The 25,507-nt window shown below is 42.2% G+C and overlaps 3 protein-coding genes across 6 annotated transcripts in view; 2 read left to right on the forward strand and 1 right to left on the reverse strand.

Annotated features, from left to right (window-relative positions):
* The window catches only part of LOC140338996 (gastrula zinc finger protein XlCGF66.1-like), a 231,153-nt gene extending 216,889 nt beyond the window's left edge, over window positions 1-14,264 (forward strand). For 3 of the 4 annotated variants that reach the window (XM_072423456.1, XM_072423455.1, XM_072423454.1), the window contains exons 5-7: window positions 12,558-12,655; window positions 12,737-12,845; window positions 12,981-14,264. In XM_072423456.1, the coding sequence (XP_072279557.1) occupies window positions 12,558-12,655; window positions 12,737-12,845; window positions 12,981-14,182 (1,409 nt within the window). In that variant the 3' untranslated portion in view covers window positions 14,183-14,264. The remainder of the gene's footprint in view (window positions 1-12,557; window positions 12,656-12,736; window positions 12,846-12,980) is intronic. The other variant, XM_072423457.1, reaches the window with a different exon arrangement.
* Window positions 1-18,718, reverse strand: part of LOC140339011 (uncharacterized) — a 98,700-nt gene extending 79,982 nt beyond the window's left edge. Inside the window, exon 1 of the mRNA XM_072423484.1 lies at window positions 18,353-18,718. Coding sequence (XP_072279585.1) covers window positions 18,353-18,386 — 34 coding nt within the window. The 5' untranslated portion in view covers window positions 18,387-18,718. The remainder of the gene's footprint in view (window positions 1-18,352) is intronic.
* The window catches only part of LOC140338903 (uncharacterized), a 191,931-nt gene that overhangs the window by 15,990 nt on the left and 150,434 nt on the right, over window positions 1-25,507 (forward strand). The window lies entirely within an intron of this gene.

Below are 25,507 nucleotides of genomic sequence, written 5' to 3' on the forward strand. Positions count from 1 at the left end.
AGATTAGACCAATAAGGAGAAAGCAGTATATCGTTTATTGGTCCGTGATGAACATTCCAATCAAAATAAGCAGTTTGGATGCTCTATCAGTGAAAAGAAATAAGAGGAATAGATTTGTAAGGAGGAGTATAAGTATCTTACTTGGGTGCCGGCCGTAGTGTGTGATAGGTGCTCACATGATGGTATAAGTTAATTACCTTCATAAAAGTAAGGTTTCTTGTGGAGTGGAGGCAGATCTAGTGGTGAAAGAAAGAGAGGAACAAACCTTAATGTTTGGGAGGAAAATTGGATAATAACGTAGGTTATGAGAAAAAGTTCTTACTATATCTTAGGGATCATATAGATGGTATTGGAATGCTGGTAATTTGAAAGGTTATACGGTTCAAGGGGGTTACTGTAAAAGAATATATTGCAGGGTTCTCCCCAGGCCCTTTTAGCTGGGCGCACCACCCGGCACTTTTTAGCACCCACCCGGCAATTTTTAGGTGGTTACTAAAGCATTTGGTCACAATACAGGTGCTGCCACCCGCCTACAATTTCTTCCCACCCGGCTTAAAAAATTTTCTGGGTTGAGCACTGTATTGAGAATTGAGTGTTCTAATAAAGTACTTCAAAACTGACATTGTGTATAAAAGGATAAGCATGATGTGATATAGAAATGAAAGATACGCAAGATACTGTACCTTGGACACGTACATTGCTGTGGAATGCAGGTAATACGTCAGTTCTTGCAATTTTAAGCACTAAAATGATAGTACATAATAATGTATATAATCAGGGAAATCCAAAATATATATGAATATAATGATGTTAAAGTGGAAAGGGGGATATATACATATATACCTCTATGTTTTGTCAATATTAACCTTGATTTTAGGTACCCCTGTCTAGTACATATATGCATTTTCCACAGTGGACAATTAAACATTGGAACTACAAAATATGTCTCCTATATACCAGGCTACATATTTTGGTCTAGAGGCTAACACTATACCGTAGTCACTAAACATCCACTTATATCCTTAGCTAAACATTTTATACATTAAAATATCCTCCCACTCTTCTATATCTATCCCTGTCCCTTCTTTATTCGTTCTGTATCTGTTATCCCTTCTTTAATTGCTCCAATTCAGCATATCCCTGCATATAGTAAAGCCACAACCTTGGAGGCTTGGTAAATAAAAGTGGTGGCGATGGGTGTTGAGAAGGATAAAATCCCCTCCCAGTTTCTTTGTATTGCACTCAATACAGCTATTGAATTCAATACAAAATGATTTTGAATTTTTCCCGCCACACCGACGTCACAGGAAAACCCGTAGATCTCAGCTCTGCAGTTTGCGGCTGGAGATCAGAGGAGGCAGACGTGTCCCCAGGACCTGCGGGGACCAGCAGGACGCCGGGGGACAGCGACAGAGAAAAGAGGTAAGTGTGTTCTTTTTAGGTGAAAGTTACCCCGAGTGTGACTTGGGATTACCACTTAGGAGGTTAAAGGCAGACCCAAAAGAAGGGCGGAAGCTGCCCTTGCGCATGCGCAGTAAGGCTAAATACCTTTAACCCATTTAAGTCGGCAACAGTGTCAGCTCTCTTTTTGGATGGCTGCCGCCGGTGTCCTAAGCAAAAACACTACCTGTGGAAAATAACTGCCAGGGGGTGTAAAACAATGGCCGTGTACAATCACTTCATCATTAGGAAACTTTCACTTTCACTGTTTGTTTATGACTGCTGCATGTCACGTACTGCAGCCTTATATCTCTCTCACTGCAGCCTTACATCTCTCCCAGTACAAACCTCCATATCTCCTGAACAGTATGTTCTACCGACCTGAAATTTTTAGGGTACACAGAGGACCCTCATAGCTAGCAGTAACCCAAATCTATCAAATCATCTCACCACCTTTAATAACTTTCAAAATATGGGGGTCATAATTTTAAAAAATAGTGAAAATTGAGCATCAGGGTTGCTGTTTAAAAAGTGTAAGTGTGACTAGAATCCCAAAACTAAACATACAAATCATGGACCCCCGGGGCCACTTACATAGGAAGGAGGTGCCACCCCCAAATTTATACCTACCTGTCACAAAACTAGAAATGTCATACTACACTACCCTGTCCCTTTCCCTACCTTGAACGCCAATTTCTCTGGAACTGGAAGATCTACAAAATATAGGTGCAAGTGGGGGACACCTGTGTCTAACACCCCCTAAAATGTCATCATTATGCCATTGTCAGAACATAAAAAATAGGTAATAAAAAAAATATCCCGATTTTTGTTAGACGCCGCTTGGTTCTTCACCATCCGAATTTCTCTAGAACGGGATACAGATTAATAAAATTAGAGCTCCAAGTGGAAGACACCTGTGGCTAACCTTCCCATCATTAGGTCATCGTCAAAACATAAAAAACTCTGCCCATAAAAAAAAACTACCCTGTTACACATTGGTGGAGGCTTCTATCACCTGAACCACAATTTCTCTAGAACGGGGGGGTACAGGTGAACAAAATTAGAGCTGCAAGTGGGGGACACCTGTGGCAAACACCCTCTAAAATTTAATTGTTAGGCCATCTTCAGAAGATAGATTAACTATACCCATTTTATTATGCTAATTTTGTTCACCTGTTCCCATACTGCTCTCCTTACCCAGTAATACTGAGCCAAAGCTGGTGTTTGAGAACACAGAGCCATGTCTTATGTCATCCGGAGAACACTGAGCTATATCTGGAGTCATCCAACGAACACTGAGCCATATCTGGAGTCATCGAGCCATTTCTGGTGTTAGTGTTCTCCGGATGACACCAGATATTTCTCATTGATCTCTAACACCAGGTATGGCTCAGTGTTCTCCAGGTGACACCAGATATGGCTCATTGTTCTCTGAGCCATAGCTGGTGTCGTCCAGAGATCACTGAGCCATATGTGGTGTCAGCCAGAGAACACTGAGCCATATCTGGTCAACCCTGAGACATATCTGGTGTTAAAGATAACTAAGCCATATCTGTCTTCCGGGGAACACTGGGCCATATCTGGTGTCATTCAGAGAACGTTGAGCCATATCTGATGTCCTCTAGAGAAAACTGAGCCTGTAATAAATGTTTTGTTCTAATACACTGAAATAGGATTCTTGTCAATTATTTGTTATCTAACAGGTATAGACAATGAGGAGCATTGCATTGTGTCCCCGGACTGTGACATAGACAAGCCCATCAGCACACAAGATTTTTCAGGGGACTGCTTCAACCCAGATAACGATCACATAGTGAGACATCACAGCAGAGAAACCTCGGAAATATATATGCCCTAAATGCAGGAAGGGTTTGCTGTAAAGATCCCATTGCCTGGCTCATTTAGGAGTTCACACAGGAGAAAAGCCATTTGCGTGCGCAGTGTGCGGAAGATGTTTCCAGGGGAAGACCAATCACGATCAGCATGAACTAACTCATTCCAGTGAGCCGCCTTTCCCTTGTTCCAAGGAAGGAAGACCTTACAGACAAAGTGGTGCCTTGCTGCATACCACATTGTTCACAGTGACAAGAAGTCTTTATATAAATGCTCTCAGTGTGGGCAATGCTTCACTACCAATTCTTCATTTAGTCAACATTACCTGTCCCACAGCTGGCAGATCCCCTACAAATGAGTGCGGAAAGAAGAATAAACAGAAGTCACAGCTTCTCAAACACAAAAAAGTCCTCACTGGGGAGAAGCCATTTTCAAGTCATGAGTATTTGGAAGTCTGCCCCGAGTGCTCATCAAAGGATTGTTCACACAGAGGAGGGCACTTTTCCATGTTCAGTGTGTGGGAAAAGATACCCATTTAAGTTGAGGCTGATTGTAAAGCTCAGAATTCACTCTACCGACAAGTCGTTTCCCTGCCCTGACTGCAGTAAATGTTTTCAGAGCAGCAAAAAGTTGTCTTTGCAACGGAGGCTTCACACTGGTGATGGGACAGTTCCCTGCCCAGACTGTGGCAAATGGTTTACAGGTGGGTCACAGCTTCAAACTGAACAGCACGTGCACACAGGGGAGAATTCCCATACACTAAATGGGGGAAGGCTTTTTAACAACTGCCACCGCTTCAAGGGCATCAGACACTCCACACAGGGGACCGGCCTTTTCAGTGGGAAGAGATTCATCACAAAGGCTGAACTTGTCAGTCACCAGAAAGTCCATTTGGGGTTTAAGCCATTCTCATGTGCAGAATATGGGAAATATTTTACCCTCAAAGGGCAGCTTAATGCTCACCTACGCAGCTTTCATGTAAACCAAATACCATTTTCTTGTCTCGAGTGCGGGAAATGCTTTGTCCACCAGTCACACCTCGCCACACACCAGAGGGTTTATATAGGAGTGAAATCTTTTCCATGTACAGACGGAAAAGCTTCCTTCACCAGTTGTATCTTGTATCGCACATGAGAATTCATTCCCAGGAAATGGGGTCAGAAAGTGCACGTTCCAACGCCTAGCGATCAGAAACCCAGCATTCTGCTGTCCAGTGATCAGAATCCTGGGTCACAGTCAGACCTTAAAATAACGTTCTTTTTTATTTTAGTTTAGTCACAGTTTTTTATCTAGAGAGGAAATGTGTAATAAAGATTGTTACCACAATGCTTTGGGGTTTTATTTTCAATACCTTTTTCAGGCAATAAAAACCAAATAATGTCCATTCATATTCAGGGCCCAAAGTACTTCTATCTAAACATCAGGCACGGTCACATGCTCAAATCTTAAGTGCCAAATTAAGTGCGATAGGAATTAATCCAGGGAATTTAACCAGGAATTTGAACAAGATTGGACACATCATTACACTCAGCAATTCCCATTTCATGTGTTTGAAATGATTCATCATTGAGTTTCCACCTAGACTCCAACACAACCTCTACCGCTGCCATTCTGAAGCCACCTCTTATCCCACACCTGGACTTCAACTATTACAGGATATGCTCACATGAACTTCAGTTTGGCACATTGTCTAATGTATTCCTGTTTTCTACCTTCATCGCTTACAATGTATCATTTAAACTGTTTGCCGATTCTATTCCCTCTCCTCCTCCCGAACTCCTTGTCCACCTGTTCCTTTACTCTCCTGCTAGTACTTGCTGGTGACATCTCATCTGCTGGTTACAATAAATTAACCTCTATCCACAACCTTCTCCTTTCTAAACCTCTAAACTTTATGTCTCACTGAAACTTTGCTTTCCTCCCCAGACTATGCCTCTGCTGTTGCACTTTCCTATGGAGGCCTGCACTTCACACATACCCCTAGACCTGGCAACAGAGTAGGTGGTGGTGTGGGTCTTATTCTCTCCCCTAACTGTACATACAGAGTCCTTCCTAAGCAACCCCTCTCATTTTTACATCTTTTGAAGTCCATTCTGTCCATCTTTTCCACCCCCGAATCCTCATTGTTGCTGTTTTCTACCGCCCCCAGGCCCAGTTTTACAATTTGTGGATAACTTTGCCTCTTGGCTCCCACACATTCTTTCCCATGACCTTCCCACCTCCATCCTTGGTGACTGTAATGTTGCAGTGGACGACCCCAACCATCCTTGCTCTGCCATACTTCTCTCCATTACCTCCTCCTTTGGACTCACACAGAACATAAATGACCCCACACACTCCCCTTTGCCACATCCTAGACCTGGTCAATGGCAGAGCGATATCCATAACCTTGACCACAACCTATTCTCAAACTGCCTTACGTCCCTAACCCCCACCCTCTCTAAAATCACATCTCCAGATAAAGCTGCCATTCAGTTCAACCACACTCTCTCTGGCTCTACTAAAAGTTGCCCCTGCCACCTTCCTGTTACCCCCATCCTGCTAACCCCCCACCCTGGCACAACAATCACACCAAAACCTTTACAAAAACATCTACAAGTGGAGAAAATCTGGCCTCAGCCCTGACTTCATGGACTACAAAACCAGACTACAACACTTGAACACTGAACTCACTGTTCCCAAGCAAAATTTTTTTGCCACTGTCATATTCTCTCCAACCCACGCAGCCTCTTCTCAACAATTGAGTCCCTCCTAAACCCCACACCTGCTCTCCCCACAACAACCTTCTCTGCCCAAGATATTGCCACCTAGTTTTGAGATGAAATTGTCAAAATCAGACATGATGTCTCTGCTCTCCGGGCCACTCCAACCATACTCAACCCTTCCACCTTTAACCTAATGACTAAAAGCGGTACATTGTTTTTCATGAAAATTTATTTTACAGTATAATATAATAGTATGAGTATACAAAAGTTTGAAACACAAAATCGTGTCAATAATAAACTATGACTTGATTTAGTGAAAACTCATGAAATACAATGTACTGCTTTTAGACATATAAATACAGTTATTTTGTATTAAATGCAATACAAAAATATTTAAAATTCCCACCGTGCCCCTAGTTCCCGGGAACTCCCAGGTAACATCAGCACACTCGGGGACAGATCAACAAAGAGGATGTGGCCAGAGGATGGCAGGACACTGGAGGACACCGATGGGACCAGGTAAGTGTTTATTTTTTTTAGCTACCCCAATTTTGGCTCCCGCCAAGGTTACCGCTTTCAGCAGGTTTTTTTTACCCCAAGTCACACTCGGGCTTACCGCTCAGGAGGTTAAATCATCACTGACCTCCCTTAGCCCTGCTACTCTGAATGAAGTCTCCTCTCATCATTTCCATCTACTACCTGTCCGCTTGCTCCCATTCCCTCTGATCTACTCTGTGCCTATTCCTCCACTCTGGCCCCCCTGCACTAACCCATTTAACCTTTTCCTTTTTACTGATATGTACCTTTCTGCTTTCAAGCATGTTATTATTCTCCCTATCCTGAAGAAACCCATATGTTTTCAAACTTCTAGAGCATCTTGTCTACAAAAGACTCACCCATTACCTGAACACCAACTCTTTCCTTGACCCTCTCCAGTTTTGGCTTTCGAGCTGCCCACTCCACTGAAACAGCCCTTACTAAAGTGGTCAATGACCTCCACAGAGCTAAGTCTCAAGGCAAATTTTCCCTCCTCCTTCTCCTTGATCTTTCCTTTCCGCTTTTGATGTGACGCTGTGATCACCCTCTTCTAATACAAATCATGCACTCCATTGGTATCTGTGACACTGCTCTCTCTTGGTTTGCCTTCTATCTGTCTGACCGCTCCTTTCAAGTTTCTTTCAATGGTAATTCTTCCTCTCCCACTCTCCTCCTTGTTGGTGTTCCCCAAGGGTCAGTCCTTGGACCGGTTCTCTTTTCTTGTACACTTCCTCTCTCGGTAGTCTCATATCATCTTTTGGGTTACAGTACCATCTGTATGCTGATGACACTCAAATCTATCTGTCCACCCCTGACCTGTCTCCCTCAGTCCTGGATAAGGTCTCATGGTGTCTGTCAGCCATCTCATCATGGATGTCTGACCGATTGCTGAAACTCAACCTGGATAAAACAAAACTCACCATCTCCAGATCTGCCCCTACCTGTCCCAAAAGACCACCAAACTCCTTGTACACGCTCTTATTATCTCTCCTCTGGACCACTGTACCCTCCTCCTCTCTGGTATTCCTCTAACCCGACTCTCTCCTCTACAATCTGGTATGAATGCTGCAGCCAGACTCATCCATCCTTCCCACCTACTTACCCGATACACAGCCTTCCCACCTACCTACCTGATACGCAGCCTTCCCACCACTCCTCTTCTGCTTCCTCTCTTTGCAGTTCTCTTCATTGGCTTCCATTTCACCTTAGAATCAAATTCAAGTTCCTGAGCTTTGCCTTCAAATCCCTCCACACTTCTGACTTCCTCACTCATAACCTCATCACTCACACGGCTCCAAGACTTTTCTAGAGCTGCCCCAACTCTCTGGAATGGTCTTCCTCGTCCTATTCCGCTTGCTCCTACTTGCTGCTCATTTTAAAAGAGCACTCAAAACCCATTTGTTCAGACTTACCTACCTGTCTTCTCCCTGTCTTTTAAAGCCCTCACTACTTCCCACCATTACATATTTCCTCTCTAATTATATCTTATTTCCACCACCTCCTAGATTTTAAACTCTTCGGAGCAGTGTCCTCTCTGAGAAATTAAACAGCTGCAGTTGTATCAATGACCACAAGGTGGCAGACAAGGGGAAAATATTCACATCCGCAGTGCGCACAGTGACCACAAGGTGCGATCTTCAGTTGTGATCAGTGGCTGGGAAATTGCATTTCCCATCAATATTTTAATAATGTTGTAGTTCTGACAATAGCCACAAAATGGCGATATGTTATAATTTTTTTAATAAAATTTTCTTCACATATTTCATAACATTGCTGTAGTACTACCAATAGCAACAAGATGGCATCATTACATGCTAATGAGAGAATCTACAGCACCAGTATTTACCGCATGGTAGCGCACAACTGCAGTTCTCACAATGCCGCAAGATATATAATTAATTTTAGAGGCTGTAATTCAAACTATAGCCAAACAGTGGCGCAAGCTTATATTGATAGTTGTAATTCTGGCATTTACCACACGGCGGCACATATATGTAATAAATCATAGAAATTGCAGTTCCAACAATGTCCACAGGGTGGCGCGAGCTCATATTGATAGATGTAATTCTGGCATTTACCACACGGCGGCACACATATGTAATAAATGTTAGAAACAGCAGTTCTAACAATGTCCACACAGTGGCGCAAGCTTATATTGATGGATGTAATTCTGGCATTTACCACACGGTGGCACACATATGTAATAAATGTTAGAAACAAGAGTTCCAACAATGTCCACACAGTGGCGCAAGCTCATATTGATGGATGTAATTCTGGCATTTACCACACGGTGCCACACATATGTAATAAATATTAATAACAGCAGTTCCAACAATGCCCACACAGTGGCGCCCTTTATAGTGATTCTGTAATCCTGAAGTTCTGATAAATTACCACTGGGCGGAACACATGTAAAAATATTACAAGCCCTACATATTTAAATACCAAACGTCTGCGAACATAATTATTGCTGCACTTCTTATACTTACCACAAGATGGCGAATGTATTTAAAAAATATAAGGATACTTACAAATTGAACGATGGCCACACGGTGGCGTACTTGTAGATGTTATTCTTATTTTGACCACAGAGTGGCGTCACACAATATATATTTGGATCTGCAGTTCCGCTAATGGCAATACAGTGGCGACCCTTCATATTGGTAAAATTTGCTGCAGTCCTGATATTTGCCACACAGCGGCGCAGTTCTGCCAATGACCACACAACGACGCTATGCACTTCTGAAATTTACCACAGGGCGGCGCAAGTACATAATTAGCATTATAAGCTGCAGTTCTCATGATGACAGTATGGTGCCGATTTTAATAAATTAATTACTGCTGCAGTTCTGATTTTTACATTTTTTTTGACAATAAAGATAATTACTGCAATTTTAAACTTCACCCGATCGTGTATAAAAAATAATAAGGCAAGAATGTATAGGTAAAAAAAAATGAAAGACGCCAGTCTTAATATGGCCACACGGTGGCGATCTTCTATATATCTATAATTACACATGCAGTTGTTTTAATTTTTTTTACACATGTGGAACGCACATATGTAGATTTGTTTCCACACGGACCTAACAGGAAGAAAAATCCGTACATGTATTGTCGCGGTGCTTGCTTGTACGCATTTTTGCCCAAACTAAATATGGCCGTCCAAGACCCGGAAATCACTGTAAAATAGGCTCTTTTCGAAATAACCTCGTTCTCCCTGCATACACCGATGCTCCCGGAAAGAAAATGTACATTCAAGTTACTTGTGAGCCGCCTGGACTCTGGACTTTATTTAATTCCTGATTGAGCAGCACACTGGACCTGCCACTACAATCATGGCGGCTAGTGTCAACCGGAAGTTACTTTTTAAGCACCGGAAGTGGGGCAGATTTTCTCGGTGCTGGTGGATGGAGATAAGTGGAGGCTGGTAAGTGTATTGCTTCTATTGTGGGTGGAGCTGAGGCGTTGCATCTCCTCTGCAGGGACAGATCTCCATAATTGGGGGGGTTATCCCTGGCAGTCCTTGTAGTGTGATCTGTTAGTGATATTCCAAATGAGAAATTATTTTTTAACATTTATAGATGGGTGATGAGGGTTTCTCCTTAGAACCCCCCCCAAATATTCCTGCCTTGTTCAGTGGGAATTCTACTGTAATCTCCCATGCGCAGACACAATAAGGGCCATATTTACCATTTCAGGGTTCGCTACAGCTGGTCATTGATCCCCATTATGGGTGGAGCATGGTAACGCAGCATCACAGTGATGTATGATCATTGCCAGGGCTCCACCTCCAACCTGGGCCTACCGAATATTGGACCAGGGGTGTAGTCGCTAAAAAAATAGGAGAGGGCACGGTAATGGTGAAGCCTATCCATAGCGAGCCTGCAGGGAGAGCCTATATGAGGGACTCAGCCCATTTCCAAAATAAGTGAGGGCACAGCATGCCCACCTAACTACACCCCTGTATGGCCACACAGGGGCCATTGGAACCCCAAGAATTAGAAGTAGAATTTCAACAGGGGTAAAACATTGCGTAGAGCACCGCACTAGAGGTGGAACCAAAATATCAGCCTAGGGTGGCTTGATAGAAACTGGTGGTGGTGTTTGGGGGGGGGGGGGGGGGGTAATATCGAATCACATCAAGCTCATAGACTGTGCAATTGGACTGTGCCAACAGATGTACAAAGGTGGGACAGTCATTTTGCCCCAACTTGTTGTCTGCCAGCCTTCACTACTAGTACACTGCCTCTAGCCAATCCCCTTCAACTCTGCTCCCTGGGATCCAATGGGAGGTGCCAGAGGAGGGGACATCACACACCAGCCTCTTTTTGGTTTTCTCCTTCTCCACAGTATTAAAGACACGGCAGACCTGGATGTACTGTTTGATTGGGCAGCCAAGTAGCAAATGACATATAATATAGATAAATATAAAATTATGCACTTGGGGGTAACAACATGCATGCTTCATACTGTCTAGGGGGAATACATTTGAGGGAGTCAGAAATGGAAAAGGATCTGGGGGTTCTGGTAGATCATAGACTTAATAACAGCATGCAATACCAAGCTGCAATATCTAAAGATAGCAAAGTACTTTCTTGTAATAAAAGAGGAATAGACTGCAGAGATGTAGACATTATCCTGCCCCTGTACAAAGCATTGGTCAGATCTGGAATATGCAGTACAGTTTTGGGTACCAGTTCACAAAAAGGACATTGTGGGATTGGAGAGAGTGCAGAGAAGGACAACTAAACTAATAAAAGGAATGGAGGAGCTCCGCTATGAGCATTTCACTTGTAGAAGACTAAACTTTGGACAGAAAGGCCCACAAACAAACAGCAACTGAAAGTCGCTGCGGTAAAGGCCTGGCAGAGCATTAAAAGAGGAAACCCAGCTGAAAGTCTGCACTTCAATTGCACCTGAGTTGTTTCATTTAAAATTAATTGTGGAAATGTACAGAACCAATATTAGAAAAAAAGTTGTCTCTGTCCAAATATTTATGGACCTAACTGTATGTGTATATGTAACTAGCACTGGTGATGATGTCATGGCTCTTTGTAGCCAAACCTCTGGGTCGCTAATCCAGATCCGCAATTTAGCACAGCATATGGGGGATTTAGTGGATGATTTTATCAGCAGGAGCCTTTCTAGGACTGACAGAGCCGAGGCTGCAGCAACAACCCAGATTTAGGCCTTCATAGTTGAGTCTACAGCTTGGATAACCCAGGCTGGAAATGGGGCACTATACCAAGACTGCCCTGAACAATTCTAGATAGATCATGGCTATAGTTGCTGGAACCAAAACCCTGGTCAGTCTGGTTCACTATAGATGAGGTTGTATCTAGGAGAAGATACTACTTTTTATAGGCATATGGCATTGCCTTATTATTGGTAATATTGCAAGAGTCATAGCCTGACCGAGACCATCTGTGTAGCTGCATTTTAGCACTGTGCATTATGTTTTGAGCCGCTCTACAATCTCTTGTTAAAGAGAACCATACAGACAATGATTAACAAAGATGCAATTGTGAAGGGCCCCACATATCTCAGTGTAGGAAAATGCATGTGGTGGTAATGGCTTAACTCTTCATATAAAGGATTTAGATCGAAGGAAGAGGTTACTTCTAAGAACCTTAATAGTCACCAGCAGCATCACTGTGCCTCCTCCTCACTTCCAGACACAAAAATATTCTAGAAGTCACCAAGAAGATCATTGAACTGTTGACAGGAAAGGTGAGCAGTGCTGGGAATTCTGAGGGAATAATATGGGATGTGTCTGGATGGTGACTGTATCATTGTGTGTGTCAGGTTCCTATAAGGTGTCAGGATGTCACTGTGTATTTCTCCATGGAGGAGTGGGAGTATTTAGAAGGACACGAGGACCTCTACAAGGACGCTGTGATGGAGGAACACCAGGCGCTCACATCACAGGGTAAGAGAAGACTTTATTTTAAAGGAGAGAGCAGTACAGAGGGTCCACCTAGATCCCCCCATCAACTGACACATAGAGACAATGCATTCAGTGTATGTGTGTGTTTTCCTCAGATAGATTAAAGAACGGGAACCCACCAGAGAGATGTCCCCATCTTCTGTATTCCCAGGATTCTACACAGGGAGATCTTCAAATCGCATACCATAATCAGGTTGGTGGACGTTTAAATCTCAATAGCACACAGCAGTTTTACGTTTGGTTAATGTTTGTTTTTATTTCCTGAACTACTTAGGCTGAAAGTTTGAGGGACATTCAGGTTATGGTTAAAGAGGAATCAGAAGAGGAGGAGATCATCCCTGTGGTGGTGAAGGAGGAGGACATTCCTACAGAGATCAGCGCAGGTAATTAACATTCCCAGTGTTCCCCTTTCACTTTCAGGAGTCAGTGGTATAAAACCTTTGTGTTCACTTTAGACATCAGAGCCTTCCCCCTTCTTGGCTTTGCTTTAATTTTGTTTGTTTCTTCCTTTCTTACAGACAGAGCAGTCAGGAAAACTCGTAAAGGAAGAACCTGCTCATCCGCCGCTTTTAAACAGAATGCCGCCACTCAGAAGTCTTTAAGAAGACATTTAGATCGCTGTAACCTTGAGAAATCACAACTTGGTCAATCAAAACACACGGTTTCCTGTTCAGAATGTAGCAAGCGTTTTTCTAGTTTGACCGCACTTATCTCACACCAAGAAACTCATGTGAGCAAGGGTCCCTTTATTTGCTCCAAGTGTGGGAAATGTTTCACAGCAAAAACAGACCTTATCTTGACAGGAAAGAATCAGTTTTCCTGCTCTGCCTGTGGTGAAGGTTTCGGGCGAAAATCCAGTCTTGGACAGAAAGCTGCTGTGAGGAAGCCCTATTCTTGTAAAGAATGCAGAAGGTCTTTTGCGAGTCAGTCTTCTCTTGACAGGCATCAGCTGACTCACTCCGGAGAGATGAAATTTGAGTGTGTGGACTGTGGCAAACATTTCCCCTTCCGATCCAAGCTTTTACAGCACCGCAGGATGCACACTGGTGAAAGGCCTTACGTGTGTTTGGATTGTGGGCAATGCTTTGCATGGTCCTCCCACCTCCGTGCCCACCAAAGAAATCACGAAGGTGTGACTTTTCCGTGTGTGGAGTGTGGAAAGTGTTTCAAAGAAAGGTCACGGCTGCTTGCCCATCAAAAAATTCATGCTGGCGAAGCTCCTTTTTCCTGCTCGGAATGTGGGAAAGGTTTTATCACAAAAACTGACCTCAGTAGTCACAACAGGGTTCACACTGGGGAAAAGCCATATTCGTGTGCAGAGTGTGGACAGCGGTTTGCCTGGTCCTCATTGCTTCGTAGCCATCAGAAAACACACTCAGACGAGATGCCTTTCACCTGCACCGAGTGTGGTGAAGGTTTCTTGGACAAGTCTTCACTTGTGAGACATAGGGCAGCGCACACAGGACAGACGCCCTTTTCGTGTTCTGACTGTGGAAAGGAGTTTTTGGACAAGTCATACCTTAACAGACACCGAAGGATCCATACGGGGGAAAAGCCTTTTGCTTGCTCAGAGTGCGGGAAAGAGTTTATAGATCGATCAAATTTTATTAGACACCAGCGGCTTCACACTGGGGAAAAACCATTTATGTGTATGGAGTGCGGGAAGGCCTTTGCCCAAACCACCCATCTGATCAAACACCAGAAGGTTCACTCTCGTTAATGTATTTTAAGATCATGTTTTCAGGGAAAAGTTTTGCAGTCAAATTATTTAATACTTAATAAAGCTTGGATCTCTTTTTTTATTTCTCCTGGTTTTGTTGTTGGCTGTGGGCCATCAGAATATGGCCATCACCTAATGCCATTGATGGACAGCTGTTGGCTGGTTGGAATCCTAAAAATAAAAAAGTGGAAAAAAAATCCAGTGGAAAACAAAGAAATGTGTACAAGTAAGAGCAGCAGATAAGTGTATTGTGATCAGGTAGGTATGTTCTATTTTTGCAGAAAAGACACCACCTGTCCCTTCTGCAATTAAACATATCCTTTGTTTTTATTTTACCCAGAATAATACCTTCTGTGTTTGTTCTACCTAGTTAAAAAGAAAAAACAACATCCTCCAAAGAAGGATGTTTTCCTTCGCACCCAGATGGATGCCCTGTACCTCACCCAATCCCTCACAGTACTTCTAACTATTTGTACAACCACATGTCTGCCATAAGCAAAGATAAGTGCCATAAGTAAAATTTCCTTCCTGGATCGAAAAGGCTATGACTGTTTTTAGGTTTATACTGCTGTCTGTGACAAAACTGTAAAGATTTGCCATCTTTTCATCTTCCAGTGACACCCAGTTATGTCAGGGTGGTACAGGATGTAATAGTGATGTGGCATTGGTGGACTATACTTTTCACATTTCAATATGCCATTGGTTTGACATTATTTTCACAAATTTCAACAATGAGGATTTTTAAGGTATGGATCACTAAAAATTGTGACAATAAATACAAAGCATTTACTTACATTGTGATTAAAACAACATGTGATGCCTGGCAAACAATGCTGACAGTAAACAATCACCAGTCCAAACATTGTTACAGCATTATTTGTTAGCCAAGTGAACTCTGTTTCACAGATAAATTAGGATTCTTCATCAGGAAAAGAGGGTGCAAAATGAACACATGCAGAAGAGATGCACAATACAGCTAAATCAGTTGTGGGCTGTTTGAGCATAGTGTATGCTGACATCATTGCTTGGGAACATAATGTTATATTGAGGAATGGAGATGGACCTTTCATATGGTGTACAGTATCTCCTCTGACGTTATATTGAGGAATGGAGATGGACCTTTCATATGGTGTACAGTATCTCCTCCTCATTTGTTGGGGACATGATGTTATATTGAGGAATGGAGATGGACCTTTCATATGGTGTACAGTATCTCCTCATTTGTTGGGGACATGATGTTATATTGAGGAATGGAGATGGACCTTTCATATAGTGTACAGTATCTCCTCCTCATTTGTTGGGGTCATGACGTTATATTTTAACCTGCATATAAAGATTACAAACCTACCACCTGTAAAAGAAAAGAGTTATGAAAAACAAAAGGTGACATTTGTATTCTCTTTATTGTAAACATGTCAGGTCAAGCAATGGTTACTTCACAATATACAAGGGTTTATTTTTTTCAATAGATTTTGCAATACAGCTCCTTATAAAGGAAAAAAACACACCAGTAAATTATTTGCTGCACTTGCAAGATCTTCCTACCATATCCTGAATTGCAAAAAGTTGTCCCTCACCTTCGAAGCATCCGAATCCAGTGTTTGGTGTGTCTCACTGGTCTACAGCTAGTAAACAGGAACAGAAACCACTGTTCAGTACAACTGCTCCTAGTCAGCAAATCAATTATAGCAACAGTTAGAGAATAGCAATGACATCCTGACAACCACCAAGAAGCCATCAAGATGCATCAAGGTCCAGGTGCACCTCCTTGACAGTATTCCTTTTAATATCCAAACAAACATTTAAAACAACAAAAAAATAGAGGAACATAATACAATTGAAACCTGCCACATAAACCTTTAAGTTAAAGCATTGCAACAAAAGTTAAAAGAACAGGGTCCAACAGCCACTAACAAGGAACCTATCTGGTACTTATCTTGGTAGGCTTTTGTCAACCAACATTTCTGGCTGCCCAAGCAAGAATATGGCTGCTCCAGTGTGCGAGCACAAAGCCTCTTTTTCGGGCCCTGTTCCACACTCTGCACAGAAAAATGGTTTCTCTGCCTTGTGGGTGTTTATATGGGAATTGAGATTGTCTTTCCGGCTAAAACATTTCCCACACTCGGGGCAGGAGAAGGGCTTCTCCCCGGTGTGGAGCTTGAGATGACCTCTGAGGCCTCCTCTATGCGAGAAGCGTTTTCCACAATGGAAGCACAAAAAAGGCTTCTCACCTGTGTGGACTCTCTGGTGTCTGACAAGGTCCGATCTCCTTATGAAGCATTTTTGGCATTCAGAGCATGAGAAGATCTCCTCACCAGTGTGACCTCTTTGGTGTAGAAGGAGTTCTGTCTTTGTTTTGAAGGTTTTTTCACATTCAGAGCAAGGAAAGATATCCTCACGAACGTGAACTCTCCGATGCACGTAAAGTTCAGATTTGGTTTGAAAAGATTTGCCGCACTCCAGACATGTCAAGGAGCTTTCATCTACGTGAAGTTTTTGATGTTCAGCAAGAGAGGATTTTTGAGTGAAGCGTTTGCCACAGTCTAGGCAGGAGATGGGAAGTTCATCCACATGGGTTCGCTGGTGGTTAACAAACGTACGTTTCCGTATGAAGCCTTGCCCACACTCTGTACATGTGTACAGCATTTTGCCTGTGTGTGTTCGCTGGTGTAAAAGGAGAGTATGCTTCCATGTAAAACCTTTTCCACATACCGTACATATGTATGGAATCTTGTCTGTGTGAGTTTTCTGGTGGACAGTGAGATCATACTTCTGCATAAAACTTTCTCCACACTCCCGACATGAGAACGGAGTCTCTCCTGTGTGAATTCTAAAATGCTCAGTCAATTGTGACTTCCTTTTAAAACGTTTACCACACTCTGTGCATGGAAAAGGTTTCTCACCAGTGTGGTTTAATAGATGTCTGGCAAGGTTGGCATTGTCTACACAAGACTTTCCACACACAGAACATGAAAAGGCCTTCACACCAGCATGAAGTCTTTGATGTCTAAAAAGATTTGAGCTTGACTTGAAGGAAATCCCACACTCTGGACAGGAGAATGGACGCTCTCCAGTATGCACTCTCACATGTTTATCAAGAAATGACTTGGCTGTAAAACATTTTTCACAATGAGGACATGGAAACATCTTCCCAACCTTATGGGTAACAGAGTCCGAACTATCAAGGGAAGAACGATTTGATGATCTGTTCTCAGGATGAAATCTCACATGGATGTTTGATGGCCCACTGTTTGGCTTATCAGAAGATTCCTCACAGGTAGAAAGATCTGTTAGTCTATTTACATAGGAATGTCCAGGGTTTTTCTTTGGAAGATATGGTGCCGTGTCATTTTCTTAATAACCTGGAGATGAAATACGATGCCATTCAACTGTATTCCACCCATCTTGTCCATCTGTTAAATTGACATATTGTATTGATAAGTTCACATTTTTTACAGGAGTTATGAATGTTAATAAAATGGTCAACAGTTTCCTAGAGCGTCTCTATGTGATTATCAGATGATGAGGAATCTAGGTGGACCGTACCGCTCTCTCCTTTTCAAAAAAAATCACCTCTTACCCGGCTATGTGGGGCTCTGGTGGTACTTCGTCATAGTGTTCTTGTAGAGATTATCTTATCTGATGATAGTAGACATAAAGATCTACATAGCCTCAATCATTAATCCATATACCTAAGCAGTTTGCATACTTTGTGCCTATAACTAACCTGTGCTGATATCTAGAGAAGGTTCCTCCTGCTTTATTACTACCGTTAAGCCAACTTCTGCAGACCTTTGGTAATCCATTACTGACATTTCTTCTTGTTCCTCTTTAACCTCAACTTTTATATACATCTGTTCTTCAAGCTAAACCAACAGAATGACAGAGAATATCATCATTATCCTGAGCAGCAATAGTTTCATACTCAGACTTAGAAGAGTTTAATATACAATGTGCACTTACTTTGCATGTAAACCACCCACCTGATCCTCCTGTGTGGAATCCCGGAAATATTGATGATGGGGACATCTCTCTGGTGGGTTCCCCTTACTGGATCCATCTGTAGGAAACGCACACACTGACTGAATATATTGTCTCTATGTGTTTATCAGATGATGGGGGATCTATCCTCTGTACTGCTCTCTCCTTTACAATAAATTCTCCTCTTACCCGGTGATGTGAGGGTCCGGTGGTCCTCCATCATGTCGTTCTTGTTTTTATCAGGTGTTATAAGGAGAGGTGGAGACACTTTAATGGTCACACGGCCACCAGGTGAATTCTTTATTGTCCAGATGGGAGCTCTAGAGTGGTTTCAATTATCTCCACACACGTATGATGGGATGTCAGGATTACTGACTAGTAACTTTTGTCCTCTGTGTGTGCAGCCATTACCCCTCCCTTACAGACATTCCGCCCACTCCTGCCACGTGACTCCAGTTCCCTTCCCCCACAGGATACACATGATTATAGTATACCAACAGTCCTGGGTGTGGGTGGTGCCAAAACGCAACATGGCTTCCAGGGCATCAGATGCACAGACACATGATCTTGTCATGTGACCTCACACATCAGTGGCCATGTTCTCGTGGCCACTCTCGGCTCTGAGGTGAAGCACCAACTTCAACAGAGTGTCCAATGACAATACAGAGGAGAATTATACCCAGCATGCACCAAGAAAGCAAACAGGAAGTGTACATTAACCCTCAACTGTCCATCATTTTATCCACTGAAATGTAACCTTTATTGTCTTTTGCCTATTCAGTGTAAATTTACTGCCCCCTGTCATTCACTGTATACTACCCATTTACTACTGACCCATCATTCAATATATATAATATAATATATGTGTATAATATGATATATATGTGTCTATATAATGTGTATATGTTAATATGTGTCTATATAAATACTGTTTAATATTAATAATAATTAACTCTTCCATATCTCACTACAGTGTAGTGTACAACCCCTTCTGCCCTTTCTCTTACATTGAATATTAAATTCACTACCTGTATATTAGCCCTGTATAAGCTCCTCCCACTCGCCCTACCTTAGTAATAGCGAATAATGTTATGTCAAACTCCCAGCGCCCTTCTCTCCCACATACTGACAAGCTGTGAGACTTCATGGTCTGCAATCTTGTTACACTGTCTCGTGGGGTAAAGAAGGTTGGGGTTGAGGGTTGAGGGTTGAATTTATGATTTTATATAAGAAGAAATAATAAAATATACACAATGCTTTTGCCTCATACCAACAATGATTTTTTCACCTACATTTTACGTTTTTTCACATTGTTTCAAAGATTAATACAGATTATATATTAGGTCCAAAAATATTTGGACACAGACAACTTTTTCTAATTTTGGTTCAGTACATTACCACAATGAATTTTAAATGAAACAACTCAGATGCAGTTCAACTGTAGACTTTCAGCTTTAATTCAGTGGGTTGAACTAAAAGATCGCATAAAAATGTGAGGAACTAAAGCCTTTTTTTTACACAATCACTTCATTTCAGGGGCTCAAAAGTAATTGGACAATCAACTCAAAGGCTATTTCATGGGCTAGTGTGGGTAATTCCTTTGTTATGTCATTATCAATTGAGCAGATAAAAGGCCTGGAGTTGATTTCAGGGGGGTTTGCTTGTATGTTTGTATAACATGCGGTCAAAGGAGCTCTCCATGCAGGTGAAACAAGCCATCCTTAAGCTGCAAAAACAGAAAAAAACATCCGAGAAATTGCTACAATACTAGAAGTGGCAACATCTACAGTTTGGTACAGCACTGAAGAACTCAGCAACGCCAAAAGACCTGGACGTCAACGGAAGATAACAGTGGTGGATGATCGCAGAATCATTTCCATGGTGAAGAGAAACCCCTTCACAACAGCCAACCAAGTGACCAACACTCTCCAGGAAGTAGGCGTATCGATATCAAAGTCTACCATAAAGAGAAGACGGCATGAAAGTAAATACAGAGGATGCACTGCAAGGTGCAAGCCACACATAAGCCTCAGGAATAGAAAGGCTAAATTGGATTTTATTTAAAAACATCTAAAAAAGCCAGCACGGTTCTGGAAAACATTCTTTGAACAGATGAAACCAAGATCAACCTTTACCAGAATGATGCCAAGAAAAAAGTATGGAGAAGTCGTGGAACAGCTCATGATCCAAAGCATAGCACATCATCTGTAATGGCGGAGGCAGTGTGATGGCTTGGGTGTGCATGGCACTGGGACACTAGTGTTTATCCATGATGTGACACAGGACAGAAGCAGACAAATGAATTCTGAGGTGTTCAGACACTGTGTCTAAACTTCAGACACTGTGTCTAAACTTCGGACAGAAAGGCCCACAAACAAACAGCAACTGAAAGCCACTGCAGTAAAGGCCTGGCAGAGCATTAAAAAGGGGGAAACCCAGCATCTGGTGATGTCTATGCGTTCAAGACTACAGGCTGTCATTGCCAGCAAAGGGTTTTCAACCAAGTATTAGAAATGAACATTTTATTTTCAGCTTTTTAATTTGTCCAAATACTTTTGAGCCCATAAAATGAAGTGATTGTGTAAAAAAAAACGTTTAGTTCCTCACATTTTATGCAATCTTTTTGTTCAACTCACTGAATTAGAGCTGAAAGTTTGCAGTTCAACTACATCAACTGCACAACTGAGTTGTTTCATTTAAAATTCATTGTAGTAATGTACTGAACCAAAATTAGAAAAAAGTTGTAACTGTATATAATTTTTGAAACACCTTTTTGTGAAAAAACGTAGGTGAAAAAAATCCAAATTTTTATGGACCTAACTGTATAAGGCTCTATAAATACTGGCTAATAAGGTTGTGACTTCTGGATTTATCTCAACATACATAAAGCATGTGACTAACAAGACCATCAGATGCATAAATTAACGTAAATTTTCTTACACAGTTACATAGTAAGGTTGAAAAAAGACATACCGTATTTTTTGCCGTATAAGACGCACTTTTTTCCCCCCAAAACTGGGGGGGAAAAGTTTCAAGTTCAACCACTAGGGAAATAAACATATCCCAGATATAAAACCCTATGGACATAGTTGTTTCAGAGGAAGGCAGAAACACCCTGCTCCAACAGGGAAAAAAAATTCCTTCCTGATTCCATGAGGCAATTGGATGTTCCCTGGATCAACAGTCTCTGTTATCGTTACTTTAAAGCTTTAATCCCCAGTTATATTCTGTGCTTCATCCAGTTTTTTCCTAAAGTAATCTATAGTAGTTGCTGAAACTCCTTCATGAGCTAGCTTATTCCACATTTTCACAGACCTTACAGTGAGGAATTCCTTCCTTATCCAGAGCTTAAACTTCATTTCTGCCAGACACAAGGAGCGCCCCCTTGTCCTTTGTAATGATCTTAAAGTGAGAGATCTCCATATGAACTATTTATATATTTATACAGGGTGATCATATCCCCCCTTATACGTCTCTTCTCAAGGGAGAATAGATTTAGTTCAGCTAATCTCTCCTCTTAGCTAAGCTCCTCCATTCCTTTTATTACTTTAGTTGCCCTTCTTTGCACACTTTCCAATTCCACAATATCTGTTTTGTGGTGCCCAAAACTGGACTGCATATTTCAGATGAGGTCTGACCAATGCTTTGTACAGAGGCAGGATTATGTCTCCATCTCTGCAGTCTATTCCTCTTTTCATACAAGAAATTACTTTACTAGCTTTAGATATTGCAGCTTGGCATTGCATGCTAATATTAGGTCTATGATCTTTTCCATTTCCGACTCCCCCAAATGTATTCCCAATAGACACCAACCGCAATATGAATAGATTAGATATGGTTTGCTGTGATCAGCCATGGTTGTATGTATTCTATTCCACAAATACAGAAATAGGCAGGATTCGGGAGACTTGGCTAATGGTAACATACTCCAGTTTTCTAGGTACATTTCGAGCTCAGCTGTATAGATTGTATGCTACAATTTTGGTTGTTTTCATTTCAAATGTTTATCTATTTGAGTTCTACTACAATATTCCTTTGCAACTGAGATCCCATATCTTTGCCATGTTTTGCTATTCACAGTAAAATCTGAAAACTGGCAGCTGTCACATTATTTGTTCTAGAAAGATAGTTGCAAAAACTAGGATACTGGGCATGACGTTTCCTCAATTTGCCTTCAAGAAACTATTTTCTTTCAATTTCACCAAGTTTGACAACACTTTTGTGGTTGGTGTCAAAGTGCCATCTGACACTTGATATGCGACATTTGATATGCGACACACAACACTCTCCACACAACAGAATACATACAATACAATTTCCCGCTGTGTTCAATCACTCCAAATGACTCTGTCCATGCCTCTTTTGTTTTTTTTTTGCTGTACTATTTTTTGGGTGTTCCAAGATTTGAAGTCTACAAAAACACAAAATTAAAAAAAAGCACCCAATACAAATCTATCCTTATATCAAAAATAGCTAACACTATTAGTTAACACAAAAAAAATGTATATTCCCTGAATCAACAATCTACGGCATTGATTCTCACCTGGGGTTCCTTTTGAATTTTCTGACGACCAGAGCAAGGGGCAATGATCCACTGACCACCAGCTTTTGGTCTGCTCTGAAAAAGGCATCCGAGTCCATTTCTTACCTTTAGTTCACCTCCGCTGTACATGCGTTTGACTTATTTCCAGAGGAATTTGCATAAATAGGATGAATTGGAGGTGTAGCGCACATTTCCTAAACACCGGAGGCGTGTAGACCTCGATCATCCATACAAGCTCTCATTTTCCCATTAGCCGGTGTCCAGGTTGGTTCCCAGCGACAGCAGCCAATACAACGTTCCCCCTGACAATCCCAGTACAATGAGTGTCTGTTCTGTCCTCTCATATAGCACACACACAGGTTCGCATTACATTCAACAGCCAGCATTGCTGACAGAGGGACAATTGTACAGCCAATGGGAGGCTAGCACAGAGAGGCCTCAGAGTGCCCCCTCTGGCACAAGTGCCAAAGGTTCCCCACCACTGGTCTATGGAATGCCAGATCTGTCTGCAAAAAATTAACCTCTATCCACAACCTTCTCCTCTATAAATCTATAAACTTCCTGGCTCTCATTAGAAATTGTCTTTCTTCCTCTTCCTCTGCTGATGCACTTTCCTATGGAGGCCTCCACTTCACACATACCCCAAGACCTTGCAACAGAGTAGGCGGTGGTGTGGCTCTCATTCTGTCCCTTAACTGTACAAATAGAGTTCTTCCTACCCCACCCTCTGTCATTTTCACCTCTTTTGAAGACCGTTCTTTCTCATTGTTGCCATTGTCTACCCCTCATCCTTGTGGACTGTAATGTTGCAGTGGATGACCCCAACCATCCTTCCGCAGCCAAACTGCTCTCTATTACCTCCTCTATTGGACTCACACAGAACATAAACGGCCCCACACCCATTGCTGGACACACATTAGGCCTGGTATTTTACAAACTCTGCAACCTCACCCATCTTGACAACTCGCCATTTCCCCTCTCTGATCACAGCCTTATCACCTTCAACCTATCTTATTCTTGCCCCCCTTTGCCACATCCTAGACTTAGTTAATGGCAGAGGGATATCTGTAACCTTGACCACAACCTATTCTCAAACTGCCTTACATCCCTCACCCCAACTCTCTCTAATATATCATCTCCAAATAAAGCTGCCACACGTTCAACCACACTCTTTCCTTGGCTCTTGATAAAGTTGCCCCTGCCACCTTCCGCTACCCCTGTCTTGCTAACCCCCGACCCTGGCACAACAATCACACCAAACATCTACAAGAGATTGTTCATGCAACTAAGCACAGGTGGAGGAAATCTGGCCTCAGCGCTGACTTCATGGACTATAAAACTTTAGCACCGCACTCACTGTTGCTGTCAAGCTTCTAACCCACTCAGTCTCTTTTTAACAATTGAATCCCTCCTAAACCCCAGACCTGCTTCGCCCACAACTATCTTCTCTGCCCAAGACATAGCTACCTACTTTAGAGATAAAATTGTCAAAATCAGACATGATGTCTCTGCTCACCATGCCAATCCAACCATACCCACCCCTTCCACCTGTAAATCATCACTGGCCTCCCTCAGTCCTGTTACACTGGATGAAGTCTCCTTTCTTCTCATCCTTTCCATCTACCTTCTGTCTGTTTGACTCTATTCGCTCTGATCTACTCCATGCCCATTCCTCCACCCTGGCCCCCACACTAACCCAACTATTCAACCTTTTCCTTTCTACTGATATTTACCCCTCCACTTTCATACATGCCATTATTCTCCCTAGCCTGAAGAAACCTTCACTAGACCCCTCCCTACCTTCTAGCCAACATCCTATCTACCTTTTCTATAAAAGACTCACCGATTACATAAAAAACGAACTCCCTCCTTGACCCTCTGCAATCTGGCTTTCAAGCTGCTCATTCCACAGAAACAGCCTTTACTAAAGTGGCCAATGACCTTCTCAGAGCTAAGTCTCATGACAACTTTTCCCTTTTATTTCTCCTTGATCTTTCCTTCACTTTTGACTTTGTTGTTCGTGTCTTTCTAATCCATCTTTCCCACCACTTTCCTTCTGCTGCATCTCTTTGTAGTTCTCTTCGTTGGCTTCCATTTCACCTGAGAATCAAATTCAAGCTCCTGTGCTTTGCCTTCAAATCCCTCCACAGTTCTTGCACCACCTACCTTTTTGACCCGGTAAAAAATACTCCCCTTGATGTTCTCGTCGCTCCTCCAAAGACCTAATAATAACTTCCTCACTCATAACCTCCTCACATGCACGGCTCCAGGACTTTTTTAGAGCTGCCCTGATGCTGTGGAATGGTCTTCCTTGTCCTATTCAGCTCCTAATTTCTGCTCAATTAAATGGACACTTAAAACTTATATTTTCAAACTTGCCTACTACCCTCTTCTTTTGACTCCTAAACCTTCACTACTTTCCTTCAATTGTGTGATACTTCCCCCACCTCCTAGATTGTAAGCTCCTCAGGGAAGGGTCATCCTCCTGTGTCTGTCATTTACAACCCCTAGTTATTGTACAGCATTGCATAATATGTTGGCGCTATATAAATCCTGTTTATTAATAATAATAGTATGTTATTCACCATAATGACTGCCTGGATATCTGCTCGCTAATATCTTGTAAAGTAGGACTTTGCAGGAAAACATCTGCTACAACTGGGGCATCAAAGGAGCTTCTATCTTGTGTGGGTTCTCCAGTGTTTAATAGGGTCTGCCATTCAGAACAGTGAAATGAGTGCTCGCTCGTGTGGATGACCTGTTGTTGAATGAGGATGCATGTTTCTACAAAAGATCCAGTT

The sequence above is a fragment of the Pyxicephalus adspersus genome, chromosome 10, assembly GCF_032062135.1.
Source record: "Pyxicephalus adspersus chromosome 10, UCB_Pads_2.0, whole genome shotgun sequence".
NCBI classification, from domain to species: Eukaryota; Metazoa; Chordata; class Amphibia; order Anura; family Pyxicephalidae; genus Pyxicephalus; species Pyxicephalus adspersus.